Source organism: Nannobrachium achirus (assembly GCF_963921795.1).
Source record: "Nannobrachium achirus genome assembly, chromosome: 15".
Taxonomy (NCBI): Eukaryota; Metazoa; Chordata; class Actinopteri; order Myctophiformes; family Myctophidae; genus Nannobrachium; species Nannobrachium achirus.
The window spans coordinates 52,708,394-52,718,893 of NC_137822.1; the positions used below are offsets into that span (position 1 = coordinate 52,708,394).

At 45.3% G+C, this 10,500-nt stretch overlaps 1 protein-coding gene across 1 annotated transcript; it reads left to right on the forward strand.

Moving 5' to 3' along the window:
- Positions 1–6,221: 6,221 nt before the first annotated feature.
- LOC308299939 (proteinase-activated receptor 4-like) lies at positions 6,222–9,913 on the forward strand (the record flags this gene model as incomplete). The annotated part of the gene is made up of 3 exons (XM_080743715.1): positions 6,222–6,487; positions 8,102–8,318; positions 9,371–9,913. The coding sequence occupies exons 1-3, from the start codon at positions 6,234–6,236 to the stop codon at positions 9,911–9,913; spliced, it is 1,014 nt and encodes a 337-aa protein (XP_080599841.1). The 5' UTR covers positions 6,222–6,233.
- Between the last annotated feature and the right edge of the window lie 587 nt (positions 9,914–10,500).

The following is a 10,500-nucleotide window of genomic DNA, read 5'->3' on the forward strand; positions in this document are numbered from 1 at the left end:
ATTTTTTAATCAATCTATAAATGTGCAGACTATCTGTGTAGCCTGCCTACGTTAGTGTGCGTGTTTGCGTGCGCTCACGCGAGTCCCAACTAAGACTCCTGTCTCAATTGAGAAGAACCGTAGGCTAGAGATCTTCACAGGTCCAAAGAATGGTCCCGAAAACTAAATGGACCGTCAAATTTTGACCGATTCCGACCTGTTATGAAACAATAATCAAATTACAAAACCAAACCTGAGTGGCCCCGTAACGGTCTCGTCCGATTCCGTCCCGTTCCGACGTTCATTCTTTTTTTACAGACCGAAACCCGTGACATGTTGTCCCGAAATCCTTTTATTTCCAAGGTTCCGAGGGTTCCGAGAGACCAGAAAGACCATTTAATCATTATTAAAATCCTCTTTTATGTAACTCATTGCAGCCGTGCAGCGTGCTGTTAACTGATTGACAGGCAGAAGAAGGCTGCCAAGGAATCTATAATATTAAGATCGAAACAAAAGTCAGGGATAAAGGAATACAATAGGCTACCTTCTAACTACAGAGGTAAGTCATTTTCGGTTTGTTTAACTTGTACGCGGTCGCGGGTGCCTTCTCATCAAAAAATAGCCGATCTACAAGCTCACAACGCGTCTCAAATCCTGGCAGCAGGCTACGCATCACGTTAAACTGATCCTAGACCAGCATTATCATCTCACTTACACAGCCATTCATTCATCTCGCGGCCTCACGGCTAACAGACCTGATCCTAGGTCAGCCTAAACACAGCACACACGAAACAGAACTCCAGTAGTTCGGTGAGAGAAAGATATTCTAGCGCGAATGGACGCTACGTCCTCGTTCATCTATCCTCCTGTGCGTCTTTGCCCAGGTCAGATTGATCTGGCCACTAACTAATTGTCTTCTTGCGATCATAAATAGCCTAAGAAACCACCAGCAAAACATCCTATATTCTTCATCAGATAAATAATATTTAAAGGGGCCTGGGGTAAGTGGATATAGCTAAGAGAGTCAATTTTAAAAGTATTACAGACTTTTTGTTTATTATCGTGAATGCACTTGTCCATGAAGCCATATGTTCTATGGGCCGTTGCCCGTCGGGAGCAAATATGGATTGTGACGTGATGATGATGATGATGATGATGATGATTATAATGATAATATAGGCCTAATACATACAGAACAACCCCAATAATCTAATTAAAAGAGCATTGCAGCTTATTTTTTCACTTTGGTGGGGCTGTGTATTTGCTTAGGCTCCATTATTATTACTATTATTATTAATGGATACAGGGAAATGCGATCTATTTAATCATTTGCGTCACAACACGATTTAAAAGTGGGCACATGTAAACACCAGATCGGATTGATCTCACCCCATGTATACACTTGATCCAATACCTTCAATCGGGTTTATTTAGATCAGATTGGAATGAGGCTGTCATGTATACACAGCTAATGAGAAGGGAGCGTTTTTCGCAGAAATCCTCTGCTGGCATGAAACCGCTTCACTCTCATTGAAATGCATTGGCGGAACGCGGATTCCACTCTCATAGGTATTTTGGTGTGAGGGCACCCTTACAGAGTATTTCTATTTTGCAGTGTTGATACTTTTACTTAAGTAAAACATCTGAGTACTTTTTCCACCACTGAATTTATCCCAATTAACTTTATATGGGGAAAATTCAAATGGTAAGACGGAACTCATTTGCAAGTGTGACTCACATCACGGCAACCACACTTGCTATTTCCAATTGCATCTTTCAACAAATGGAACCAAATGGACCTGTCAGGGTCCATTTGGTTCCATTTATTCACCCTCTGAGATAACATGAGGGCGAGGTGTTCCCTCGCCTGAGTCATGGTGACTGTTCACATAACAGATGGGCTGTAGATATTCAATATTTGTTCATACTAGTGGCAGCAGACATGGCTGCTTCACTGGGCTTCAGCACAGACTTAGAACTGACCACTGACCGGTCGCGTTGGTCTGATGAGGAGGCTACAGGCTCCCAAAGTCACGTCCAATGATGCTGTAAAAAGGAACCGAATAACAATTTTAAGTTTTGGAGTATGACCCACAGTGTGTGGATTTTATTCTTTATGGATTCTGATCTCAACCCAGCAGCACCTGGTTGTTAGTGGATGTGCATGGTCTCTTGCTTTTGTTTTCACTGACCAGTTGAGTTGAACCATGGGCAACACTCCGGTTCAGGTAGGCTCCTACACCACACACAGAGCTGGGTTTAAATTTAGCTTCATTTGAGCTTTTATTAGAATCAGAATCAACTTTATTGTCACAGGTGGTGTTGTTTACAGCAGTGGTTCTCAACCTTTTCAGGCCATGACCCCCCAAATAATCATATTTTAACTGGGGATCCCCCACCCTGTCGAGCACTAAGAGTTGAGGCATTACATTTTGTATAACACGGTTCTATAGTGAAAATAGCAGATTGCTCACAATGCCTCGCATATCTATTTTCACAATTTCTGCCTCTAATATTTGACAATTTGGACAATGTTTAATTTGTCTTTTTAGAGGTATTAAAAAAGTCCTGGCTTAAATTGTCACTTTAGAAATGTGTAGATACCCTCTATGTACACTTAAAATGTATGTTGGTTTGTTTACTGTTGAGTGAGAAAACAACATTGCACATTAAGTTAATCATCTGGGGACCCCCCAAAATAATTTGGGGACCCTCCTGTGGGTCCCGACCCATAGGTTGAGAACCACTAGTTTACAGGGGTAAAAGAAGTGGGTGAAATTCATTTTGATTGCTTTCCAAAAAAGGAGAAGGAACATTAAATAAGCATATTGAATTTTATAACCTTATAACCTGGCATCCTTACATTTTGGGCATGTCTTTATAGGCAACATGTGTTCGTAAGTTGTTCAAAATTGTTAAAATGTTTCCATCATTTTCCAAATGTTTTCGGAAATAGTGAAAATAGCAGCTCACAACCCGCCACATTGCGACGTGAGCTTGTAGAGCTACTATTTTTGCTATGTTCAATGTAAGAATGAATTAAAGAATTAAATAAGAAGATTAAAATGGTGTGTAAAATATTAAATCTAAAATTTGCCACGGACACATTTGTCCGTGTATGGACATATTGATGACCCCTGGTCCATTTGGTACCATTTGTACACTCTCAGAGTTACAGACCTGTAAGGGTCCATTTGGTTCCATTTTGTACACTCTCAGAGTTACTGACCTGTAAGGGTCCACTATTTTGGTTCCATTTGTACACTCTCAGAGTTACAGACCTGTAAGGGTCCATTTGGTTCCATTTTGTACACTCTCAGAGTTACTGACCTGTAAGGGTCCATTTGGTTCCATTTGTACACTCTCAGAGTTACTGACCTGTAAGGGTCCATTTGGTTCCATTTGTACACTCTCAGAGTTACTGACCTGTAAGGGTCCATTTGGTTCCATTTGTACACTCTTAGAGTTATTGACCTGTAAGGGCCCATTTGATTCCATTTGTACACTCAGAGTTATTGACCTGTAAGGGTCCATTTGGTTCCTTATGTACACTCTCAGAGTTACAGACCTGTAAGGGTCCATTTGGTTCCTTATGTACACTCTCAGAGTTACAGACCTGTAAGGGTCCATTTGGTTCCATTTGTACACTCTCAGAGTTACAGACCTGTTATGGCCACTCAGTTTGTCAAAAACTGTCCACCACAAGCCAACATGGCGAAGACACTGGTTACGGGTCAAACCGTGCCCTATCCACAAGTTTCCAACATCCCATCGTGCATTGCGCAAAAGGTGTGTGACAGTTTCCGGCGTGGCAGCCGAGTGTGATCTACAAGCTCACAACGGTTGCATCTGCGACGTGACGTGAGCTTGTATGTCTGCTGTTCTCCGGAAGTGTCCCACAGATAATGCTACAGTAGATTCTCACGGAAACAGGTGGATAGACAGTAATGGGGAACTTTGCATGAACACACACACTGCACAGCTGCTTCTCATAGCATTCACCACAGCTGCTTCCCAGAAAGAAAAGAAACAATTGTGGTATAGACACCATGAACTGGTGTTCCGTTTTTGGAGCCTTGGCCAATCGGTCAACCTTTTCACACTCTTCCCTGAATGTGTGTGTGTGGATGGCTGAGTTAAAGGGATATTTCACTTTAAAAAATCAAAAAAACACGGCCTGCTCACATATTCGGAGGGTGGCAGGATTCACCAGAAAAAGGACAGTTGTTTTCATTGAATCTATCATGGTTAAAATGGAGTTTGAAGTTATAATGGGTTTGTATAGGAAGGTCCTAGAATGGGGGAAATGGGGGCAAATGAATATCAAATATCTAAATACTGAATGAAGAAAATTCAAAAACTGTCCTGGGTGTTCCTAAAAGACTGATTAGACGATACTATGACAAAAAGTTTTTTTGAAAGTGAAATATCCCTTTAACTGTTCTTTGACCAAAATACCTCGATTATCGAAAGTGAGATGAAAATGTGCTCTCACCATTTCTACAATGAAACAATAATCAGTAATAAGAATAAGCAAAACAGCTAGAACTGTCAGGTTAGTTCAGAATATTACATCATTTCACGATACGCAACCAGGAAAGGTCACCATATCCCAATATGATGATATCATTGTAATGTTGCCCAGAGCTACCTAAGTAACTTACTACTACAGTTAAAGAGCTGTGTTGATACAGTGAAGCTCAGGGAAAGGTTAACTTCCTGGTAACAGGAGGATCTTGTTGACACGGTTCTGTGTGTTTGAGCAACAGTTCTACCTCTTAGGTCCTTCTATAGTGACAAGTCGTGGTTAAAAACACGTTTGCGTCATCCGCTTGACCTGAAAGAATTCCCCCGTCATGTCACGTCACGTCTCAACACGCCCGGCAGTCCCTTCTGCAATGTCCACATCTGTTGGCACCGTTGGAGTTGCACACCGACATATACATGTAACATGATAACTGTAAAAATCCCACTTACTGTTTGGCTGATCACTTCACTTAGTGCACACATGGGCAACATACGGCCCGGGGGCCGGACCCGGCCCCTCGACCATCTCCATACGGCCCTCAAAGTCCTCAAGAAAAACAAAATGACCCCCATAAAATCTACATCTTAAAAGGCAACATCATCTTTTTAGGGAATTCAATTTAACTCAACTCCAGTTAATTATTAGTAATTCATACGTAGGCCTATGTACCATTTGAGTATATTCCATCCATATGTACTCAAATGTTAAATGTTTATAATGTAACTGTGAGACAGTCTGCCATGGATCCATATTTATGAAATAATTCATAAGCCTTAAAGACACCACTTAAATAGCCAATATGTTTGTTGTGTCTATCAAATTCATGCAGTGTTAACTTAATTCAGCACTATGTGTTTCAAGTTTCAATTGTACAATATGTGTGGCCCTTCACTCACTTTATCAAAGTCAGTATGGCCCCCTGTAAAGAGATGTTGCCCACCCCTGACTTAGTGGATGGTGGGGCCCAATCTGATCATGATCTGTGGTGAGCCTATATACAGTAGGCCCAGGTGGCACTTGAAGAGTTTCACTACAGCAGTGGTTCTCAAACGTCTTTGGCTGCAGTACCCCCTTCTACTGATTTCTGAAACCAAGTACCCCTTCCTCTGACTATATATACTTATATATTATTCGCCTATCTATCTATCTATCTCTTGACTACAGCCTTTTGCTTACAAAATATTGACATCAAAAGTGCCAATATGCCAATATGTTCAAAATAAAACAGCACAATGGCAAATAAGCATTGCTTTCTATTGAATAACAGTTGCATTAGTCAAGTTAGTGATTTAATTTGGTTTAGCAATTTACAGATGAGCGGGTTCACACAAAGTCTGACAATGTTTCATCCATAACAGTACATATTCCCATTTTCTGGTTCTTCTCATGTACCCCCTGGGCAGTACCCCCATGTACCCCTACGGGGTACACGTACCCCCATTTGAGAAACACTGCACTACAGGAACCCCATTGCTATGTGTTCTACTTATGTATAAGTATGTTTTTTCCAGTTTATTAGTCTTGACGCCGTCCAAAGCCGTCACCTGTACCACCTTGCGAGTGAGAATGTCAAACAGTCAACGAATTGGTCAAACCCCACGCCAACTCGAACGTGTCAGATCATCAGATCTTAAAGTGTGTCTCACCTTCACAGCCTCCGCAGCAGGCCTTCTGTCTGGACCAGCAGCCGGACCGCGAGGGCCTGCGGGTGGTCCAGCGATACCTGATGCCGGCCTTCTTCCTGGGCGTGCTGACGCTGGGCCTGCCCCTCAACCTGCTCTCCCTGTGGGTGTTCTCCCAGCGGCTGCGGCGCTGGCGCCGCTCCACCGTGCTGCTGCTCAGCCTCACGCTGGCCGACACCTCCTGGCTGCTGGCGCTGCCCTTCCTGGTGGCCTTCCACCTGGACGGCCTGCACTGGCGCCTGGGCCAGCCGCTGTGCCAGGCCGTGAGGCTGCTCTACCACAACTACTTCTACCTCAGGTGAACGCTCGCCTTCCAGGCTTTCTGGGGGAAAGCCTGGTGTTCGTTCACTACAGGCCGTTTGGTTTCCGCCTAAAGCGCAGAAACCACAAGAAGAAGCGGCGTCGCTTTGATTTGGTTCCCCCCGTTTGTTTCCCCAATCCCTATTAAAATGCTCGAGTGGCCTAGTGTTGTCTTGCCAGTCGCTAAAAGTTGGACTAAAAGATGCATAATACCAAACGAGTTTTTCAAAAGCAAAACTACTCCGCATCAAGGAGTTTATTAGGTAGGCCCTAAAAGTATGTCCTTGAGCGCAGGGGAATATTTCGGGTTAAAACTGAATCCGGTTTGATCTTTCCGGCAAATTGTAGTCCTTTGAGTACTACAACATGACGTGTTGTGGTTTCCGCTCCAGAACGGTTACAACCCCGAAAAGTGAAGTGATCCCAGACTAACCTCAGGTAGAACAGCACTGCCAGTGTGAGCGGGGCTGTGCAGCTGAAACAAAAGAAGAACGGCTTGTATGAGAGCATGTTTCTCACCCACGTATCGTCGTTGTCGGGTGGAAACCTCGTGCAGTATCTCCAACTTTCAAATTTGTACATTTTTTCGCAAAGCAAAGCCCTGCTTCATCATACAAGGCCGTCGCACAAAAGTATTGAAAACAGACGATCTACAAGGACACAACGCGTGTTGTGTGCTTGTAGATCGTCTGTTTTCACTAGCTTAAATCATTTTTAAAATAATAAATGCAAAACTAACGGTTTTGGACATACAAGGTGTCCACCCGACAACAACGATATGGTACTCTCTCTTTCTCCATCCCTTTAAAAACTGTGGTTCACTGGCTCCCTTTAGAATGACCCTGAAAATTCACCTTTCAGCCAGGAGGCCAAAAGGGGAGTTAATTTTCACTTCTCCCTTAAGGCCTCTCCATACTTTGACCGAAATGTTCGGCGAGTTGGACTTTCAGACGTGCAAATTTCCGAACTCTCATTCGGTCTAATGCTTTTCAGACGTCACGAGTGATGTCATTTTGTAGTCGAACCTTACCTTTTGACCGAAAACGCCGGTTTCGGTCAAAGTATGGACAGGCCTTTAGACAGCCGACCCCCCTTTCTATACCCCATCCCCCCTCTCCCCCCCCCCCTTCTACTCTGTACATGTTTTATATTTGTGAGGATTTTTGGTGTTAATACTTGCGCCAGCAGAGTGCGCAAGTACTACATTCAGAGACGTCTTTTTCCGGCCGACAGAATAAAGGCAGAGCCTTTAGCTAATGTGCGACCTGACAAATAACAAGGCAAAGTTGGCACCTCGACAGAGTGCCACCTAGGCCTAAAGAGACAGCACCAAGCAGCACTGGAAGTAGAACTTGCGTGCTCTGCTCCTGCACAATTAGGCCATATATGGCCACGTGTGCGCAAAGCCCAAGTTGTCACCTCGACAGAGTGCAGTCTAGTTTGTTATATGTTGATGAATTGAATCATAATATAGGACCCCAATGGAAACAAGATCGCTTGCAAGGACCTTTTGTTGTTGTAGGCCTATAATCCTTTAAAACAAAGTGCTTGACTGTACGCTTGCTGTTTTTACATTTCTGTCTAACAAAATGCTCAATCAACCCATCCAAAGCATCCTGTTCGTGGCGTGCATCAGCGTGGACCGCTACGTGGCCATCGTGCACCCGCTGCGCTCGCTGGCGCTGCTGGGTCCGCGCCCCGCCTGCCTGCTGTGCGCCGTCATCTGGGCACTCACGCTGGTGCTCAGCGTGCCCGTGGCGGGCATGAGCGTCACCCAGCGCTGCCCGGGCACCAACCGCACCGTGTGCACGCTCTACATGATGATGCAGGTGAGTGGAGACGTCGCTCCTTGCAGGCAAGACGTCTCTAGTAGTAGTAGCTCTGCAGTTCACTTTTCTGTTCTCTTCTGACCTTAATTACTTGCGCCAGCAGAGAGCAAAGTACTGCGTTCGGCTGCGTACGTATGGACTGTATGTATGTTTGGTGTCTTTGTGTGTTTAAGCCTGTAGCCCAATCGGGGACCAGCATTTCTGGTAATGTCATAACAGCCAATGAGGGACCAGCATTCCTGGTGATGCCTGTGGTGATGCCAGTGGTGAGCGCACCTCATGGCACGCTCTGCTGGCGCACAAGTCGCAAGTTGGCACCTCGACAGAGTGCAGTTCTATTTCTTTCTGCTGTGAATCGTAACCTCTGGTTAGGCTCGGCATATCTTATGGAGTCATATGTTTTCTTTGTATGTAGTGGATTAGTCTTATTGTTTTTCTTGACGTTGTATTGCTGTATAATGACATAGAGTATAGCCTTGCGTGGCCAGAGTGTTGCCGCCTACAAATTTCAAAGGTTTCCGGTCATATACTTTCCTTACTCTGTAAAGGCCCATTCCCACTGGGCCAGATAAACAGATAAAAAATATCTGTCACATTTATTCTTTATCTGTATCTTACCATCCACTTGAATGGAGACAGATATTTTGTATCTGTTTATCTGACCCAGTGGGAATGGGCCTTAAAGGAGTAGTTCACCCCCAAAATGACTTTTTTTCTATTGATTAGTCACGCCATGGAGACTAGAGTTCAATAATATTTTTAGTTTTTTGTCGCATTCCTAAGACAAAAATGTGACAACAATGGTAAATTTACTCAAATCAAATTTTTGTCTTAGGAATATGACAAAACCCCAAAAAATATTATTGAACTCTACTCTCCATGGCGTGACTAATCAATAGAAAAAAAAGTCATTTTGGGGGTGAACTACTCCTTTAACTCTGTAACTTTAACTGCTGTGCTGCCTCTGGGCGACTAAAATTCAGGCTCAATAAAAGTTCTCTCTGTCTGTCTGTCTGTCTGTCTGTCTGTCTGTCTGTCTGTCTGTCTACCAGGACACGAGGGAGAGCCTGCCCTACTCTCTGTTCTGCTCGGTCAGTGGCTTCCTGCTCCCCCTGGTGTCCATCTGCTACTGCTACTGCCACAGCGTTCGGGCGCTGCGGCGGCGCGGCGCCAGCCTGCCCCGCCCGCCGCACCCGGACCGCGTGCGGCGGCTGACGCGCGTCCTGACGGCCGTGCTGCTCCTGTTCACGTCGCTCTACCTGCCCTACCACCTGGTGCGCAACGCCACCATCCTCATGCGCACGCTCTACCCGGGGGACCGGCCCGGCCCGCACGCCTGGGGCCGCGTGGACCTGGCCTTCACCGTGGAGATGTGCCTGTGCAGCCTGAACACCTGCATCAACCCGCTGTTCACCTGCCTGGTGGGCCGCCAGCTCCGCAGGGAGGTCCGCTGCGTCCTCCTCGCGCTCCTCTGCCTCCGCTGCACCGCTGTGCAGGCGCGGCCTGCCAACGCGCCGCTCACACCCAAGCGGAGGGATGCGCAACAGCGGCGGCAGGGCAGGCATCACGGTGTCAATACTGTCACACCTCTGTAACTGTAATAGGGTCCACGCATAGAGTTATAAGAAGAATACAGAGGACACCAGACCAGATATCCCCGCCCGTCCACTTTTATTGAGTTGCTCACCCAGCGCATGAGGTGTTTTCACCCCTTCTTCCGGGTAGTAAAACCGTGACGTAGTGGGGCCTATGTGACGCATTTTGCGTCATAGTTTGTGTTCATGGACGCGCTGTGGCTCCAATTCATGAACGAGCACTTCCGGTATGAACCTAACCTTAACCCTAACCTCAGTAAAACTATTGCTGGTGAATGCTAACCTGGTGAAATGCTAAACTGCCGTCACTGGTGAATGCTAACCTGGTTAACCAATGCTCAGTCCCCACAGTAATGTGTTATATTATTGTTGTTATATTATTACATGCCCGGAGCAGACGCATCACAGCTGCCAGTCCCCTCAGTGATGCTTCTGAACAGCAGGTCAAATATCAGTTCTAATATCATGGATGATTGATTATTTATTCAACTTTTATAACAGGAGCTCTCATTGAGAATCTTGGGGTGTCGTCGGTTCTACAAACACAGACCTGGTTGAGACGGAAGACACACAGTGAGGATCATTGT